We start from the raw sequence: 21006 nt of genomic DNA on the forward strand, positions 1-21006 counted from the left end.
TCCCAGCTTTTCTTGCAATTCATAGGTTCAAAGGTGTGTGCTTTTAATTGGGTTACCGTTATATAAACTACTCCCATATAGCCTTCTGATCCGGAATATCACCTATAATGCGAGGGGGTGCATTTCACGGCAGGGGTGCTGAATACGCACAACACCGTTTCATCACAGTCCATCATTTACATACACAACCTCATCCGTCCTTACATTTCCAACATTACCAACCAAAGTCATGCTCTCATATCACAGCAGATATTGTGTGTTGCGCTGCGTTTTTTGCAAATAGGAGTTTTTTATACAACATATAAAACAGCCACATACGGTAATATTTGCTTTACAATGTAAAACATGCATGTTGTAACAGAAATGTGAGCTTACACATATTTGATTGGTCAATGCAACACCTTGTCTGATGATAATGCTGCAGGAAAAATTGTGCTGGGTTCAAAACTAAATTGCAGAGGCGCTGCACACTACATACTTTACTCGACTTTGTTAGGCCATTATTTGTCATAAGTGTCATACCGTGGTGGATTTACAATATCACTTATACTGTATTTGAAAATAAAGCCTTAAAATAAAGCCTGTTAACATGACATGCTAAGTGATCCTGACCAAGTATGAAACAAATTGGGAATAAAAGTGGTCGGTAGTCCTTACTCTTCAACACTAACCCTAACAACAGGATCTCTATCCGTTGCTCTATCCAGCTGTTAAGAGGTGTGACGTAACACCCTTTCACAATAGGATTACCGGGTCCAAGCCGGTCTAAGCCTCGTATTTCTACAACACTGCAGTGCTGTGTTCCCTGTTTTTCGAACAGATCTGAGTTTTTTTTTTAAAACAACGTAATTGTCATTTTTACCTCTTTCTTATCGATGAAAAATATCTTTAACTGATCAAAGAGGTGATTGTTATTGTTCACATGTTTGGCCCATGTGTCTTTTTTGTTTCAACAGGGCGTTTGGACCCGGAGATCGTATTTTCGGACTCAGCCTGCCAGCAGCTGTCAATCACACTGACACGCCTCTCGAGCTGCAGAGAAAAAGGGGCATTGCTGACATTTCACCAAATCCCTTTTGTTTTTCTTTAAATAATAATAAAAAAACTATAAAAGATACATTCAAAATAACATCTGACTAAATGTGATTTCAGTTGAACCCCAGAAATATTCCAAAAGGGGTATATCAAACAAGTTTAAGGATCATGTTTCAGTCCAGGAGCGGGCGAGCTTCACCTAATGCAGAATATGAATACAGAAAAACAGTATCTCGAATCAGCCTCTGTCATAAACGTGTCAACTTCTGATTTGTGTTTGTAGCACGACCATGTGGTTTGGAGGGAGAGCACAAAGTTTGTAAAGCATGTACAAGCACTCATGTGGCCCACACTGCAAACAAATATCCATACAACATCAATTAGTGCTCCATGAATGTGAGGTAATGAGCAGCTCTGAGTGAAAGAGCACAGCCACACTTCAGAATAATGGCTGCTGCCTACAGCAACACACAGCCTGTTAGTCACCCTGTCTCTGTTGCTACTTACTGACCAAAAAAGAAAGACAACTACATAATTGCTAGTATGACAGTGGCATTAGAAAATCCGGATATTGTTATATACAGTGTTCTCTAATAAGTTAATGATTGAGATAGTTCCGTATGTCTAAGGGGCCTAAGCTGATTTTGTTCTGCTTAATTATGCTGCTATAGGCCTAGTCTGCTGGGGGATAATACTTTTCCAGATACTCTGAGCTTCTCTCCTCTCTGTCTGTATCATTCATGTCTCATCAATGCATGTTACTAATTCAACTTCTTCCCCAGAGTTGTTTGTGCTTTGTCGTCTCGCAGGTCTCTGCTGATCGTGGTGGTGTCTGCTGCCGTGGTCCTGCATGATGCTTCCTGCTGCTATTATAACTATTAGTCATATATACTATCATTAGTCTTATTAATTATAGCATTTGTAGCCATAAAAACATCAGTAATATATCTCATTGTTTGACAGCTGTTATTACCACTACTCATCACTGATCATATTTACCACCATAATTATTATCATTTTCATATTATATCACTTTAGCTGTGCTTGTTTCTACTATTCTGCTGTATTAACTGCCATAACATATGAGTCATATTGCATCTTGCATCTGGTTGCTTGCATCTCTGGGACTGTCTCTCTGTCTGTCTTTGTCTCTCTCTGTCTCTCTGTCTGTCTTTGTGTCTCTCTGTCCATCTTTTCTCTCTTTCTCTCTCCTTTTCTTCCTCCCCAACCGGTGCAGACAGATGTCCGTCCTCCATAGAGCTGGGTCTGTACCACGTTCCTGCCTGTTAAAGGGAAGGTTTTCATTGCCACTGTGTGAACAAGATTGCTGCTGCTGCTCATGGGGGAATTGTTGGGTCTCTGTAAATCATAAATAAGTCATAGAGTGTGGTCTTTACCTGCTCCATATGTAAAGTGCCCTGAGATAACTTTTGTTATGAATTGGCACTGCAAATAAAATGGAATTGAATTATGAAACAGAAGCGCATTGAACATGAGCTGGACATACAAGGATAAAATGTGAACATAATCTTCTTTATTCTTTTACAACACATACTGTAAACAGAGTCTTGTTTACATCAATAATGTGTGAAGCAAAACATGCCAAAACACACAACATATGGTGTAAAACATTTGTGTGTGCGTGGGACCATGTTACAGCTCACTGATTCTAATCCTGTTTTATAACTGTGTGTGTGTGTGTGTGTGTGTGTGTGTGTGTGTGTGTGTGTGTGTGTGTGTGGTATTTCATCCATGGTTGAGGATTAATCCATATATTTATGTTTTTCTTTGTATCAGTCCCATCATATCTATAATTGAATAATATTAATTAATTGATCATAGATGTCCAGTAAAACCATTTTCAGAAAAGCTGAAGGAATGTTCTTTACGGCAGGAGAAACATCTCGTACATCACAGGCCAATAAAATGCTTTGGAAAATAATTGGATTATGTGGTAGTAGTTTTTCGCTCTCACTTTTTATATCAGTGGAGACCAGACCAGCTCTGTCACAATGTAAGCTAATAGCAGACAATGATTTGTGCACGTGTTATGGGTCTTATGCCACAATGGCAACTGTAACAAATGTATCTGTAGCTGCAGTCTCCAGCATTAAACTGGTATTACGGTATACCTACAGTAATCTACAAAAACAGTTTATTATTGTGAAAAATATTACATTAATGGACTGTATAGAAAATGAAATTTACAGTATAATACTGTTAGCTTTTGTTGTCATTTTTGTCTACCTATACTGTCATATCCACAATCAGTTTATTACCATTATTATGATAATTATTATTATACCAATGGGAAAAAAATGAGTCATGGATTTTTATAATAGTATCTGTGAATTCAGAGGTGCGATTTCTGTTTAAGGACTCGGCTATGGAAGCTATACATTGTATTTGTATGGTGCAGCTCTGTTGGGAAAGAAATGCTAAATGAATGATATATCTGTGTGTGTGTGTGTGTGTGTGTGTGTGTGTGTGTGTGTGTGTGTGTGTGTGTGTGTGTGTGTGTGTGTGTGTGTGTGTGTGTGTGTGTGTGTGTGTGTGTGTGTGTGTGTGTGTGTGTGTGTACTAAGGCAGGTGCAATAATAATAATACAGCACAACAAAACAAGCCAAATATTGTTGAGTGTTAGAAGTGAGATGATGTTCAGGGATGTATCACTTCAGTAGGTTTGAATTAATTTCCACTCAGCAGGAGCCGCAGGAGTCTGAAGGGCTGGACAACCTCCTGAGGTGGCTACAAGGAGGATGGAAACAGTGCATAACAAATCACTATTGTAAACTATGCATCATTGGAAGCTCCTGACCACGGTTCAGAAAGCTGACAGAGAGACTACAGGCCAGACACTGGCTTATATATAGCTTTATTCCATTTAGTGGGCCAAATGGATCAAATGAATGCTACAGTATATTTGTGTTTTACCGCAAAAGACAAAATTTAAAAATACATCTTAAGTTGTCTTCACCAAACACTGATGAATCTGATTTAATAACTTTTTTTTATGTGTGTGTGTGTGTGTTTACATGTAATAGCCTATATATACAACTATAAGCATGTCTTAACATAAAAAAATGAATAATATTTAACCATGCATTTGCCGTTTGCATCAGATATGTGAGGAAATGTTTGGAGCGCTCAGCAGAAATGATCACGAGCACAATGACATGGCCTACACTCGGCTGTTTCCTCTTTTCCGGAGGTAGAAGGCAAACATGTTGATTGGGATTTCTACAGAAAACCCGGGGTTGATGAACATTCTCAACACACGGCAGTAATCTCCATGTGAGCCGATGACGGTCAGGTGCGCATTGTTGCAAACACACACACATGGAGCAGCGGCGGCAGCTTGACCTTGAGATCAGGGATGTCTGACAGGGACCCCCCGCTGCGCAGCTGATGGAAGGCTTCGGCACATTCAGCATCATTCAAATGCGCCGGAATCACAAGGCTTCCCTCTGCAGCTCCTTCAGTCACACACGGATCCGTGTCCGTGCTATCCATGGCGCTTTGGAGGCGTTGTTTTGCTTCATCTGACTTGTGTGATCAGATTAGAGAGTCTTAATCTGCGCTGGCCTTTTTGACTCATGTGTGTTCTATTGGCTGGATTTGACAGATGTCTAAAGCCCGTCCTGATACTTTCACTGCTGCCCGAGCTCTGTGGAGAGGCTGTCATCTAAAGACAGGGCGGAAACACGTGCGTGCACCAGGGCGGCAAATTCAGGTCATAGCCTACTTTTCTTTATTTATTTTTTTTAATCTCCGCTGGTTGTTAATATCTGAAGCGCTTTGTTAAAATATAGAACTCAATTAAATCCTGTGAAAAGGGCAAATTCTGATTAATAAGGGGCTAAATAGATTCTCCAAATAAAATAATATTAATTTTTAATATTTTTGTGTTTAAAAAAAAACAAAGTACAAACCCTTCATTTTATTTTTAGCCTTTACAGTTTTTTAAAAGAGACATTCAATTCCCTTACCCATAATAATTTATCATTTATTTTTATACTATACACCCCATTATATATATATATATATATATATATATATATATATATATATATATATATATATATATATATATATATATATATATATATATATATATATAGTGGAGTGTATAGTATTAAAATAACAGTCTCTGCATATACCTATATATATATATATATATATATATATATATATATATATATATATATATATATATATATATATATATATATATATATATATATATATATATATATACATACATATATAGTGGGGTGTATAGTATTAAAATAATAGTCTCTGCATATACCTATACCATGATGTGATGGAAGGCTTCGGCACATTCAGCATCATTCAAATATATATATATTTGTGCCGAAGCCTTCCATCATATATATATATATATATATATATATATATATATATATATATATATATATATATATATATATATATATATATATATATAGGTAGCCTAAATATAATAGGCTATATGCCTATAAACAGCACCTAAACAGCAGGAGATGAAGTTTAAATTACCACAAATATAAAGTTTTTCATTCTTGGTCCAACCCTCCGGTTTGTGTGCTGCTGTCCTCCGTCTGTGCTGTGTGTGCTGAGACCGGGATGCCGGAGAGTCTGATCGGCCGGACTGATAGAAAGTCGCCGGTGGCGGAGAGAGAGCAACAGGAAAGCCGCGTTCATGGCCGAGCGGAGGCAGCCACCCCCCCGGTAGGCTCCACACTGCCGTCTGAATGAAAAGACGGTGCCGTGTAGAGTCTTCCAGAACACCCGGCTGGATGGTCGGGCCGGTCACATGGTGTGCAGCAGCGTCAGAAAGTCAGTGTGTAGAGCTGCACTGACATCTGCTGGACAAATACCGTCACTGCAAAATGAGCATGATGCTGCCTTCACGGGATACTCGGAAACTTCAACTTTACAGTTAGTCATGGTTTTCTTCTCAACATTTTTACGCCGTCCTTCGCGTCATTCGGACTAGATCACCATGGCTGGGTGCTCGGATTAATGCTGACTTGTGTGTCGTTTCTCATACGGAATAGTTGTCAATATTTAAAACGTGTGGAGTGGGGTCGGGTTGTTGGGCATGAGTTGCCTTCCTCTAGTCTACGCCTAAATAAACTGACATCTAAAAGTGCCATTAGATTGCATGGCACTACTCACTACTCAGCTAAACACGCAAGTTCAGGTATCTGAAACAGTATCGCCAAGGGAAGAATGGTTACTCTCTAACTCTAAGGTAACAAAAACACAATCCTTATCCAATGGTATGCACACACCTGGAGATTATTGGTCTCACTAAGAGCTGATATAGATAGGGAGTGCTCAGAATCACACTATTTGGTGCGAGCTGCCTTTCAAAGAGGGGGTCATCCCCATTTTCCCCAGTTGCATTGGGAACACAGGACCCGAGGAACATAGGACCCTGGGAACATAGGAACAGGGGAACATAGGACCCTGGGAACATAGGACCCGGGGAACGTAGGACCCGGGGAACACAGGACCCAGGGAACACAGGACCCGAGGAACATAGGACCCTGGGAACGTAGGACCTGGGGAACGTAGGACCCGGGGAACACAGGACCCAGGGAACACAGGACCCAAGGAACATAGGACCCTGGGAACATAGGACCCGGGGAACATAGGAACGGGGAACACAGGACCCAAAGAACATAGGACCCTGGGAACATTGGACCCGGGGAACACAGGACCCGAGGAACACAGGACCCGAGGAACACAGGACCCGGGGAACAAAGGACCCTGGGAACATGGGACCCGGGGAACATAGGAACGGAGAACACAGGACCCAAAGAACATAGGACCCGGGGAACACAGGACCCGGGGAACACAGGACCCGAGGAACACAGGACCCGGGGAACAAAGGACCCTGGGAACATGGGACCCGGGGAACATGGGACCCGGGATCACGGGACCCGGGGTACACCGGACCCGGGGAACATAGGACCCGGGGACCATAGGTACACTCCCGTCCATTTCTAATTTCCTCATGCTAGAGCTGTCATCACCACTGCTGTGTTGCTTCTACTGTGCTGCTATCGATTTCATACATGGATTCCTACGAGACCATCTATCCAAGGTATTTTATGACAGATTTTATCCTCGGTATGTAGGCACTAACATTAACTTTTTGTTTTTTGGGTGGGTTTTTTTTGGACTGGTTTTAAATGAATTGCCCTAAAGCTGCTTGTTTTATATCCAGTGTTCAATAAATGAGTAAATGAATGGAGTCACAACCATGTTTCTGTTTTGTTACTAGTGGGGAACCCATGTCAACCGTTTTCCTGTGGTTTCTAACGCCAGGGGGTGGGTGGTGTCCACCCTTAAGGCCCATGAGCCTAAATACCACACTAAAGAAAACAGACTTAATATTATATTTAATCTCTGCCAATAGATAGCCCTAAATCCTACACACTTAACCTGTTAAAGAGAACACAACCAAATCCTACCGTTCAGGGGTGTCATAAATGCAGCAAGTTAACTACAGAGAACAAATGCATTTTAAATACATTTAATACATTTTTTTCTACTGAAAAGTGCAAAATATAATACAAATAATATTGTATAAACATATTCAAATGCAATTACAAAAGTGTATTTTCTTCCACTTTAGGGGAGCTAGGAAAGCTAAGAAATCCATCTAATTCTCTTGTCATCCAAGATGCTTTGGTGAGAGTAGATGTCAGGAATGTGTTGTTATGCTTTTTCTCTAATAAAGGTTGGTTATTTATGGACAGGGTGAGTAGTTCAGATGTTATCGGCACGGGCATTAAAGTTCCCTTAATCACTCAGATACAGATTAATTAAAGCCCAGTGGTCGTTTCTGGAACATTCAAGATTATATTTCTGACTAAAATCATCAACATCTAATATGCTACCTCTCCCATCCAGATTTGGCCCACGGGCCTGAGTTTGACACCCCTGGTTTAATTGGCAGTTTGCTAATCTCAAAATACAAAGGACATTGAGAAATGCCCGAAATTCCCACTTTTGAATGCAACTCAGCTCACGCACTGGCGGGGGGCGGGGCTAGACCAAGGCGGGGCGTCCTGGTCCACACTCCCTAGCCTAGGTGGACTGTGTCACCGACAGGGTGTGCTACAGACGCGGCGGACACTGCAGACAACATGAAAGTGAAAGGTAAAGGCAGGCAGGTGTCGTGTGTGGCCGCCCTGACAGTTTGAGAAGAACTCGGCAGCATGGAGCGCAGGGAGGTAGGTCCCATGTATTTACATCGACCATAGCTTAAAAGGCTAAAGGAGGGGGAGCTGGTTAAAGCAGGAGCTGAAGGTTTGGGCTTACACAACTGTTCAGAAAGTTATGTAGACCATTCAATTGATACGAGTCGAGCCCTCTATTTCCTATTCTACCTATAAACAACACAGAGGCTACGGAAGGTACTGCATACTCCAGGCCTACCGTGTTTTGTATCGGGAGAAGTGTTCTAGTTGCCCAGGTTTCGGTGTCTGACCTTCAAAATAAAAGCTCATCAATAACTAACAATTACCAACATGTATTATTTCTACTGTCCATGTGTTAAATTAGGTTTTATTTATTATTATTATTTATTTAATTGTTTTAGTCTAATGCTACAGTACATTGTGCTATAAGATGCCTCTCAGGGTTTTGTGACTGTTTCACTATTTTGGTTGTTCTGAGGGAAACATTTTGGTGGTTAAAGCTCCATGCAAGTTTAAGTAGGCAGCCCCTGACGAGGACACGCATGTAGGCTGTAAGGTGAAGCGGTTCGAAAGCGAATCTGGTTCCGACCCCACTCCACATTTTTTACCTCATTAAAATATCGAATCATTTTGAGCGACAAAAACAATTTTCAACGTGTAATCCCGCAGATTTTATGATGGGTGTTTTAATTCGGCACTAGTTCGTTCTACGCGGAATCAGATTCTGTTCAAAAGAGGTGAAGCGGCCGTCACGTGATTGCGCCAGACCAATACGGTGGCCGCTTTTTGTAAACAGAATCCAACATGGCTGCCTCCATGATCACAGAATTACTTATGATGCGTATGAACTCTGTTAGACTGAATGTGGGTTTCTGTAACACCTAACTGTGTTTTGGTGTAAACATTTGATTAAACATGTAACACGAACATAATAGAGTTTTAAACAGTAACAACGTGTGAGAAAATGAGGTTTGGTTTAGCCACTGAAGATATTAATTGAATGTAAAACTAAATGCAGATGTGTGTATCACAGGGACAGCGTAAAGACTGTTTTACTGAAACAGAATGATGGTGTGACAGAAATGTGTTATATTAATATGATTTACCTGAAGAGCTTCAACAGATGTGTGTTACCACCGATTTGAGTATGTTCATCCATGATTTTTGAGTTTGTAAAACATACAGGAGAGACACAGGAAACTGCATCTTCATTGCTCCTCCTCTGTACCTGCTTTCATACAGGGAAATTATCACATGATGGCAATCTTCAGTACCTGGGTGAACACTGGACAAGATATTAAAAAACAACACAAAGCTACCAAAACAATAAATACAGATTTTGAATAGAGGGAATATGGAGCAGCATCTGTGAGGCCGTTGACATAAGGGATTTCATAGGTGTCATTCCATGTGATTTATGGTCTCTTTGTTGCTGTCACTCTCAGGAGAGTTGTCATCAGATGTAGCTCTTTCCTCATTTTCTTTCATCTCTAAAGCTAAGATGTGTGCCCTGTCACCTGTTGGCAATGGATGGCATCTTGAAGATGGGGAATTAACAGTGACCTGGATGACTAGGAAGCCTGCCCCTGAAAGTGTGTTGCAGGTTGTTCACTGCAGTTGCAGGCAATGCACGTGTGAGACAGGTAGATGTTCATGTATGCCTGCAAGACTGTTGTGCACAGATTTATGTCTGTGGCAGAATTGTGCGAATGTTTCCAATGAAACTGAGGAAAGAGTTCCATCTGATCACAGCTCTCCATGGAAGCATTTGCACAAAGGCTTACTGTTGTTTTTTAGTGTTCACCCAGTCACTGTACTGCTCTGTCATATATGCTGAGATGGCACCAAAGAAATTACATCTGCTCTAACCCTAACCCACAGTGACTTACAATAATGCACTGGTGAGCAAGAAAACTGCTAGTCAGAAATCCTAGGCCTACATCCCCCTAATAAACATGAGCCAGTGTTGAAATACCAGGGCCAGTCCAGAACAAATCTTTAAAAAAAATACAATGGGGGGAGGAGGTAATAAAGAGGACAGAAGGGAAGGAGTGGGAACCACTCACTGTGCAATTAATAATCTATTCTTACATACATGGACACTTATCTTCTTTTCTTTGTGCAATAACTTTATCCACCACTTAAGTGCAATCATTTAATCCTACTGCTCATTTCTGTCATATACAGTCACACATATTTGATCTTATACATTTCCTCTACATTTAACTTATCTCATTTAACTTTCTGTGAATTTTATTTGACCTGTATTCTTACGTCTACCTCATATATATTTGGCTAAGAGTTTATTGCTTACTGTTTATTGATTTTTATTTTATACTTTCTGTATTTTTTTAAGCTAAGGGTTTATTGCTTACTGTATCTATACAATCTGTATTTACTTAGCTAAGAGTTTATTGGTTATCCTATACTGTATTTTTTATACCTCCCTCGTGTTTTTGTAAGCTGCTGGAAACTAAATTTCCTTGCGGGAGTTCATCCCAAAGGATCAATAAAGAGAAGTCGAAGTCTAATGCAATATAATGTAAAAGGGAAGATCAGGGTAGTATACATATACAGTGGAGATCAAAATTAGAGAGAACTTTTTTGTCCCTCAACACAAACCGATCTTTTTAAAGAAGCAAAAATGATTTACTGCCCAGACATGGGAACGGCCTAATGACTCAAATTCCCATTTCAAGCAGCAGTCGGGGGCTCTTGCACCCAGAAACATAAAAGGTACTCCCCTGCCTCTCTGAATTTGATGGTGCAGTGATTTTCAAAATCGAAACCAAGACACACACAGACCGGTAAAAATATCAACTACTAATACCTAGACTTGAATTACAATTGCAATTTGGGGAAAAATACTTTCTCACACTACCACATCAGTTAAAGTGTCGTTGTCAGGGCAATTCCAACTCCTGAGATCACTTTTAATATTTACCCCATAAAGTCTAGAGGGTGTCCATTAAATTCTGTTAATAATCTCATAATCTAGTGCATACATTACGTGTCATGCCATGAAGGATATTGACCCATTCTTTTTCTTTTTCAAGTAACTATTTTGCATGAACAGCGAGTAGTAAATTATGATGAGTCATTATAAATGGCAACCGTATTTTCAGTTTGGGCAACAGCAAAATCGTGGTCGATATCTGTGTTTTTTTGTTTGTTTATTTTGCTTTTGTTTATTATTGCCAAGTGAAACACACATCTTCATTATAAGGAAATAATTTAATGTGACCTCCTTTCACATGAAAAAGAAAATTTGGGGGGGGGAAATAACTGCTTCAAAAGCCTTTTTAACACAACATTTAGCAACACACCAGAAAAAAATGTGTCATCTTATTCGCCGAAAGGCTGATGTGTATCCCTACCCTTTCTTTAAATCTTTCTTTCTCCCTTGAGTAATAATTTTAGCCCAGTCATAATGTAGCGCTCACTGAATGATATAAAAAACTCATCCAAATGTGTAAAACCAAGAAGGATAGAACAATGTAGCTAGCATACTGCATTTATATAGACATATGTAATAAGTAACTATCTGTCTCGTTGCAGTTTATCACAGACATCTCTGTCATCGTTGATGAAGCGCATTACAAAAACCATGGAAAATTAATGAAGATTCTTCAGCCTTACAGTGCTGAGAAAAAAGATTCCTGCTACGTTGTGAGAGGAACCTACGAGGAGCTTGAGAACCTTCCAGTCCAACTGTCAGCTGTGAGGCATCCCTCCAGTCCTGTCACACAGCAAGATGACCGTGCTTCACCTCGTATCAAACCTGTGGATGTATCTGGGATTGTTATGGCCTATATTGAACAAAAATGTGCAAAAGAACTTCAGAAAATTCAAGGGAACAGTTTTGCCATAGAAACACAGCCTGACTCCAGAACAGTGCACGATAAACCCAGCCGCACAGTTCGGGTGACTTTCAGATCCCGTGGCGTCTCCTTATCCCCTGTTCATGCTGACTTCATCAGAAAGAGATTCATCACATTCTACCAGAGAACTGCCTCCGATCTGCAGGTCACACATGTTCCTGTGAGTGCACATGACCACAAAGACCTGCAGAGGAGATTTCCACGCCTCCTGTTTAAACTCGGCCACAACAGATCTGAAGTAACGGTGGCCGGATCTTTTGTGCAGATTGCTAAATTGAAAGAGTTCCTTCTACAAAATATGCCAAGCTCAAGCAAGATTCCAGTGAACAGAGGTCCAGCCGACTCTCTGAGCAGAAGAGCCTTGGGTCCTTCATCTCCACACAGCAAAGATCCTGAAGAGGAATCATGTCCAATCTGTATGGAACTGATAGTGACCACAGAGAAGGAGACTCTGCGGTGCAAGCACTCTTTCTGCAGAGACTGTCTGAAACAAGCATTTGACTACAAGCCTGTATGCCCGACTTGTGGAGAGCTATACGGCACTTTGACAGGGACACAGCCTGATGGAGGCAAAATGGATGTCAGCAAATGCTCTTTGTCTTTGCCTGGGTATGAAAAATGTGGAACAATAACAATCGGTTATTACATTCCAAGTGGCATCCAAAAGGCAAGACTACAGATACAACACTGAACCATTTAAAGTCCCCCCCCCCCCCCCCCCCCCCCAGTTGAATGTGTCAGCTCTACCGGAGTTGATATTACATGTAGAATGACTTTGTCTCTCTACTCATCTAAAACAGTCTGGCTGTCTTTGTGGGGACAGCCTCAATAAACTACACAGCCTAGGTTATGCATAGTGTTATGTTAGCAAAGTTACAGTGTCCATAGAAAGTCATCATACCCTTTTGAAACAGTCCCTTTTTTGTTGTACAGCCTGAAATGGTAATACATAAAAAATATATTTTCCCAGCGTGATTGACACATTTTGCCTTACAACATTCAAGTTAAATAGTTATTTTCAAAAATTCTGAACATTAATAATAATGAAAAACTAGAATAGCAGTGTTGGAAAAGTGATGAGTCCCCAGATGTAATGTTTTGTGGAGGCACCTTTTGCTTTAATTACAGCCATCGGTCTGTTTGGATCTGTCTCTACCAGCTTTGTGCACCTAGACTGGGAAATATATCCCTAGTTCTTCCTGCAGAACTGTTGGAGTTCAGTCAGATTTGCAAATTGGCTATGTTTTGTTTCCACCCAAAAAGTTCAGGTTTGGTCTCATCTGACCAAATAACCTTTAACACATGGCATCAGAATCTTCAGTATGTTTTTTTACGAGACTCAGTGTGACATTTTTTCAGAAGAGGCTTCTTTCCCTCCACTCTGCCAAACATGTAGAACTTGTGAAATTGTTGTTACTTGCACAGATGGACCAACCTCTGCCCATAAGACTTTAACTACTTCAAGGTCACCATGGGCCTCTTGGTAGCCTCCCTGATCCATCTTTTCCTGGCTCTGTCCTCCAGTTTGGAGGGGCGGCCCGATCTAGGCCAGGTCTGGGTGGATCCATATGCCTTCCACTTCTGGACAATATTCTGAACGGTCCTCAGAGGGACAGTTAAAGCCTTTAACATCTGTTTATATCCTTCTCCTAACTTGTTCCTATCCACAACTTTATCCTGGAGCTCTTTTGAAAGCATCTTTTCAACCATGGTGAATTATTTGTGTGACCATGCACTACTAGGAGGGGAATCTCCAAGGAACAGCTGATTTTATTCTGAGGTCAAATCGAAGGAACCGCTTATTTTATTCTGAAGTCAAATCAAAACCAGCACAGTTGATGTCAGGTGGAGGCCAATTAACTTGGTGTGTGTGATCTGGAAGGTGATTGGTTAAACCTGATAATGTTCATAATGGTTATTTTAAAGAGGCTCATCACTTTCACAACACTTTCACATATTTTTTACTTTGCCAAGCAAACGGCCAATCAGCGTTGGTTTTGAGGCAGGTTTGAGTGTAACACAATGCGTGCAAATACGACCTGATCTAGACACATTTTCAGACAGCGGTAGCCCTAAGGGGGGCAATTCCTTTTTCACATAGGGCCAGGTATTCACTCAGGTTAACTTTGGATAATATTAAAAAAAAATTGATGATCTGAAGCATGTAAGTGTGACGAAAAAGCAAGAACCGAATAAATCTGTAAGGGGGCAAATACTTTGTCACAGCACTGTAGGAAAGCTGCCAGAAGTGGAGCTTTACATATTATTGGCACAATTCAGAAATGTGCAAAAACGAACCCCGTTTTTATTTTAGATGGTTTAGATAAAAAAAAATCTACGCTTCACATTACTTCCCCTCTCTGAGTTACGCTCCGGTGTCCAGTGACTTCACCATCTTGCCATGATACAGTCAGACACTTCAGTCAGTAGAAAGAACATATTTGATATATTGTTGGTGTGCATGTGCCCCATTTGATTACATTGCAGCCCAGTTCACAGCTGGAGCTTAACACTGAACTACTAAAAAAGTACTAAACTCATTGAGCAGGTGAACGTCTGCTGTGTGTCTGCAGCAGGAGCATCCTAACCCGGGTCAGCCGTATGAAGGCACGTCCCGGACAGCCTATCTCCCAGACTCGTCGGAGGGCAGGAGGATCCTGACACTGCTGAGGCGGGCCTTTGATCAGAGACTCATCTTTACTGTTGGCCGCTCCACCACCAGTGGCAGGAACAATGCGGTCACATGGAACGATATTCACCACAAAACGTCAACACACGGGGGACCAACTCAGTAAGACACATTTTTTGCAACATTGCATTTTATCGATTAAATACTACTAGGGCTGCAACTAATGATTCTTTTCATTGTTGATATTCTTTCACTTATTTTCTTGATTAATTGATTAGTTGTTTGGTCGATAAAAGGTCAGAAAATGGTGAAACGTGTGGGTCAGTGTTTCCCAAAGCCCCAAATTACGTCCTCTAATGTCATTTTTTTGTCCACAAGTCAAAGATGTTCCGTTTGCTATCACAGAGGAGGAAAGAAACCAGAAAATACTCACAGTTAAGAAGCTGAAATCAGATTATTTTGATAATTCATCTCTAAAAAAACTGATTAATTGATTCTAAAAATAGTCATTTAAATGGTGACAACTAACTGACTAATGGTTGCAGCTCTACATACTACTATGTACCTGCAGCCTCAGTCTATGCCTCTCATGTAATAACACCAAATTATTTCCTTCTCTGTACAGTGAATTGATGTGATTCGTTACCATTAAGTGAGCCAGAGCCAGCTAACTCTTTGCGTAATTACATGTGGCCATAGACTGTGTTTCTCTCTTCATTCTGTCTGCAACAGTTAAAGCAGACACACAGCCCTCTACACACACCAGACTCACAACACACGCTCGGTTAGAACGTGATGTGATTAGCAGCACAGCTAACGCTCATCCACCTCGCGGGTAAAGGGAATTGACTGAGTCTAACAGTCTTCCCATTATATGCCCGTTTGTTACGTTGTTGCTCTTTTTTTCTTTTTATTGGATTTTTTTGTTCATGTACAACAATATTTCAAATTTCAAACAAGCTTCCCAACAATATGTATGTTAATATCAAAAAAAAAAGTACTTACTGGCTGTAGATTTCCAAACTGAATAAAATCTAAGGAAACGTCAAAAGGTTGGAAATAAAGAGGGTGGTGCTGAGTATGAGCACGGTGAATGGCATAGGCATAGCTGCTTTCTGACTAAAAATGCACTGTCCCTACTGACCACACACTCCCCTATAACTACATGGATGTTCATCATGACCATAAACTGTCCATTTGAAGTCACTGACATCTTGTTCTTGTGTTTGCAGCTATGGATACCCAGATCCTGATTATCTCAGCCGAGTTCGAGATGAGCTGAAAGTCAAGGGAATTGAATGAGTCCTTTTAGGGTTTGTCAACACATAAATGTAGAAAGATAAGATGATTAGTGGTCAGACACAATTAAAACAATGAATCTAAATAATTAGAGGCTTTGTAACTATTTAATTGCGATTAATCGCATATCTATATTTGACTTAAGAAGCACAACTTTTTGGTTTATGACTTAATTAATGAATACAAACAACAATGAGTTTAAACAACAAAATGTGTTTATTTTATCAGTGAGCACTAACTTTTTGTAAACTTTTACGTCTGAAACACATTTGTTTTGGTTTATAACTACTGTTAAAACAGTACTTAGTACGGTATATTCAAGAAAAGTGGAAATCTAACATTGCAAAAATATTTTGAATAATATCCTTGGCATAAAATCAACAGTTTAACATGGAGTGCTTTTTCTCCATGTTTTCAAAAACAGAAACAAAAATGATCCATCAACTAATGACAGTCCCTCATGAGGGTTGTCTGTGCTAACGTTAGCTGCAGCACGTTCAGTGTTGTCTGTACTAACGTTAGCTGCAGCATGTTCAGAGTTGTTTGTGCTAACGTTAGCTGCAGCATGTTCAGCGTTGTCTGTGCTAACGTTAGCTGCAGCACGTTCAGTGTTGGCTGTGCTAACGTTAGCTGCAGCATGTTCAGCGTTGTCTGTGCTAACGTTAGCTGCAGCATGTTCAGTGTTGTTTGTGCTAACGTTAGCTGCAGCATGTTCAGAGTTGTTTGTGCTAACGTTAGCTGCAGCATGTTCAGTGTTATTTGTGCTAACGTTAGCTTCAGCATGTTCAGAGGCTGAAGATTTCTGGTGGGAGGTGAATTTTTAAACAGCTGTGCTGTTGTGTTTCCACTTCATTTCTTAGAAGTCAAATGTCGCCCACTGAACCCAGCAACAACTCATCATCTGCTTCTCAACGGTTTCATTTCTTTCCTGTTGTGTCCTGTGCGTCACTAATGAGCAACGTTCCGCACTGAGTGCAAAAATAAATTTTGATTAATTGTGTTTTTTTTATCACCAAATTTTTTCTGTAATTAATAGCCCTAAAGATGATATATTAAATTACACAGCCATCTCAAAAAAGTTATGTAAACATGAAAGGGACACGACTACAAACCAGGAGGGATAATTAATGTAATTTAATGCACTTTAATATTGCCTAAATAATGATGCAGCCATAGTGATAAATGATGAGTGAGTGATGAGTAAATTTGGAAAACTGTTTTGTTGAAGGTTATTTGAAGGTGCAATGTGTAAGATAAGGTCATACTTTTATTGTAAAACATTCAAAACTGAACTAACATCAACAGAGTGTGAAGAAGTGACGGTTAGGATATGTATTGTGTTGCAGTGATATCCACTAAAATTGTCATGCTAACCGTCAGGGATGTTTTCATGTACCCAGGTGTTCATTGTCCCCAGCTAACCATGCAGTTGATAATCTGCAGTCTCATTTTGTCCGGTTTAAGAGAGCACAGCGAGTACAGCAGGTTTATGCAGGGCCACTCTAGCCTGAATCCCATTGCAGAAGGAGAAAAATCTCCACCCGGGTGTAGTTAGATTCTCTGGGGACCCATCCATAGCAACAGTCTCTTAGGACGTACTCACACTTACAATTCGTACCATGCCCAGGCACGACTCACGCTAAAGTCTAGTTGGTTTGAACAGCACAAGTGCTTCCCGGCCGTACCTGGTTGAGAGAGGTGGGCTTCAGCACGGCACAACTGCACATGTATGAGCACTGAAGGTGGTCCTGACAACTATATATATGCGACTGTTCCCGCGATGGACATTTATGTGGCCGAAGGGTTCGCGGTCGTCTGATGAGGAGGTAGAGTGTTTACTGCAGATTTGGTTAGATCGAAAAAAAAATATTCAAAGATAGTCAGACAAAACTCACAAAAACTCGGAGGTCTATGGATCCCCTTTTCAAAAACAAAGAGACGCATTGTCATGACGTCTATCAATGGGCGTGTCGTATTATGCCGTGATGACGTAAAAACAGGATGCAATAGTGCCATGGCCCGGATCTTTAGAAGCAGTGTGAGTGCAGTTGTTGAACAGTGTCACTTAAATCACCAAATTATTGCACAAGATGAAATGCTGCCATCTACCATTTTGGAGCATGTGGTCATATTTTACACATCGCCTCACCGCCTAATCATTAAGTTTAAAAATGTGCAAAGAGCTAACTAGGATATCTTGTCATATAGTATTTAGATTATTTACAGATCCAGTAGCTTGTGTATCTAGCTTCTTTAGTTCACAGCACAAGTAGTTGTGGTAAAATGATTTGTTGTTAGGTCTCAGGGGTTGAATTACCTCCTTCAGCAGTACCTGCTACTAACAGGCCACATAATACACCCAATGCTTTGACAAGAGCACAACAAGAAAGTATGCAGGTGTGTACTGAAACTCAGTTGAGCTCATCTCACTTCCCGCACTGGTTCCACTGGACCGTGCGGTCGGGCCAGCCACTCAGGTTCTCCTGTTGCCAACTGTGCGTTGACTTGTGTTGATTCACCATTTTCATGCATTCATATCTCGGCTCTCCTGTGTCCGGCGTCTGCCCTCTGACAGAAGGAGTATGAAAAAATCAAAAAAGCAGAGTGACACCTCTCCCTGCAGCTCCAACCCGACCTCCGGTGCAGCAGGTGGCGCTCCGCCAACATACAGCTGGCCAGAATAAGGTGTTTTTTCAAAGTTCACCTTTGTCAAACAACAACTTGGAAAGCGGAAAGAAAATAGAGGACTTTTGTACACAATTAAGGCAAACGTGGGTCTGCTTGGTAGCAACGTTAGTTGCCATGGCGAAGCTCCTGTTGTTGTTTAACATGGAGAGACAGCGTTCAGTTTTTATGCTCGACAAATCTGGAACAAACTTCCAGAAAACCGCAGGTCTGCTGTTCTTTTAAATCAAGACAAAAGACTTTTCTGTTTGCTGCTTGTTTTTTAGTAAACTGCACTGTAACTTCTGTAACTGTAACCATCTTTATATGTTTTAAATGACCTTTCATGTGTTTTAAATCTTTTATGTTTGTTTTTCCCAATGTTTTAATGTTTTATGTAAAGCACTTTGAATTACCTTGTTGTTGAATTGTGCTTTACAAATAAACTTGCCTTGTTTTTTTCACGTTGTTTTCTGCGCCATTTTGCTTCCTGGTTTATTCTACTTCCAGGTCAAAAGCCACTGCAGCCGAGTGGGTTGGGGCAGTTCTAACCCACGGAGCATGCGCAGACGTGTAACAAAATCATACTCTGGGAATGCTGTTTACAGATACCCCTGAAGGTGTTCTGTAGGTCTGTTAACCCGGGTATGAAAACTCTGATTTTACCCGGGGTACAGTGTTTACATGGTGTTTGAGAAACTGGAGTATGCCCTTAACCCAAATATAATCAGATTTTTTGCTGCATATAAATGCACTGAATAACAACAAATCACTTCTGGGTAGACAACTGGCGGTTGATTTACATTGTGGAGATATGAAATTGGAAAACTTGTTTATTTCTATTATTTTCAGCTGTAAGATATAAAGTGAAACCTGTACTAACTTAATTTAATTTGCACGCGTCTTTGATACCAAAGTTAGTGTTACGAACAGCCACAGAATAGACAAACTGCTACAAACAAACGGCACAATATGGAAATAAACGATGCGATAAGAGAATAAACGATACAATACGGAAATAAACTATAATATGGCAACAAAATGACACGGCAAACAAAAAATATACGAGTCCCACTCATACTTCTTTGTCTAACCAAAAACCACTGTGCAACTGAACAGGTAAAATGCCGTGAAACCACACCCGGGTGTTTATAACCGAAAATGAACGTAACCAATAAGAGTGTGTGCAGGATAAACGAACAATAATACGGGCCAAACTCATTTTTTATTTTGGCTCCTACACTGTGTTGGTTCATTTGCAAACAATCATACAGTATATCAATGTTTGGTCAAAGCCCCCAATTGAAGATATTTTACATAAAATCATTACATTACTGTGACACATGAGCAGGGTAAAGTATTGACTATAAATACCAAAAGGTGGCATTAGCAATAAAATGCTGTTTTATTTGCAAATCTTCAAACATTTTTAAACATTTTGCTTAAAACGTGGCCATAAGGGATCATTGATATATGCGTTTATTTTGTTTTTGTTTTTACATGTTATTTTTCAAATAACGGGGAATGGGGGTGTGTCACTCAGCATTGAAAAACTGATACTAATTATCTGGGCAACATTCTCTTACAGAAGTCACGTTGTCATTGTTTGTGTCAAACAAGTTTTGAAATTGTTGTTATGTCACATTAAAGCAGGAGATAACTTCATCTCCAGGGTTATGAAGCGCACTTGATTCCTGACGGTTCCATGGTGAGGGCCAGAGACATTCTGGACACTACGGCATATTATAAATTGTTTTTCTGTGAGAAATAAAATGTGTGGTGGGATTCCATCCATCCATCCATCTTCATCCGCTGGTCCCTAACAAGGTCGCGGGGGGCTGGAGCCGATCCCAGCGATTTGGAGTTGTGTGGCAGGAGTGCATGACCAAATACTGGAAAGAGTGAGAGGCCTGCTTCAAACTCAGGCTGATTGGGGAGGACCTTCTGGAGTTGCCACAGTTACTTCAGCGCTCTGTAGAACTTAGAAATGAATTGCTCAAGTTTGTATTATCAATGTCAATTTATTTGGCTCATTACCCTTAAAGTGTAACTCCGCCGTAAAATCATCTCGTGGTCCTTTTCGGCACTTACACTCATCAAATAAGCCATCAGGACAGTTTTTTTAGTGTATGAAATATTAAATGGGAAATCCGGAAGAGTGGCTAACAGCCGGACGTGGCTAACAGTGATGAGCTCGGGGCAGTAAGGTGAAGGCATTGAAACATCTTTTTTAACCACTAATACTGCTCAAAATAACAGCAAACCTCTGCAGTAGCATGAG

General features: G+C 40.5%; 1 protein-coding gene across 1 annotated transcript; it reads left to right on the forward strand.

Moving 5' to 3' along the window:
• The first annotated feature begins 8180 nt into the window (after positions 1-8180).
• On the forward strand, positions 8181-19101 carry LOC310946289 (E3 ubiquitin-protein ligase DTX3L). Its single transcript, XM_083912728.1, has 4 exons — positions 8181-8285; positions 11811-12800; positions 14707-14924; positions 15995-19101. Exons 1-4 carry the CDS (start codon positions 8271-8273, stop codon positions 16062-16064), a joined length of 1293 nt encoding a protein of 430 aa, XP_083768854.1. The 5' UTR covers positions 8181-8270; the 3' UTR covers positions 16065-19101.
• Positions 19102-21006: the final 1905 nt, after the last annotated feature.

Source organism: Echiichthys vipera (assembly GCF_963691815.1).
Source record: "Echiichthys vipera genome assembly, chromosome: 4".
NCBI classification, from domain to species: domain Eukaryota; kingdom Metazoa; phylum Chordata; class Actinopteri; order Perciformes; family Trachinidae; genus Echiichthys; species Echiichthys vipera.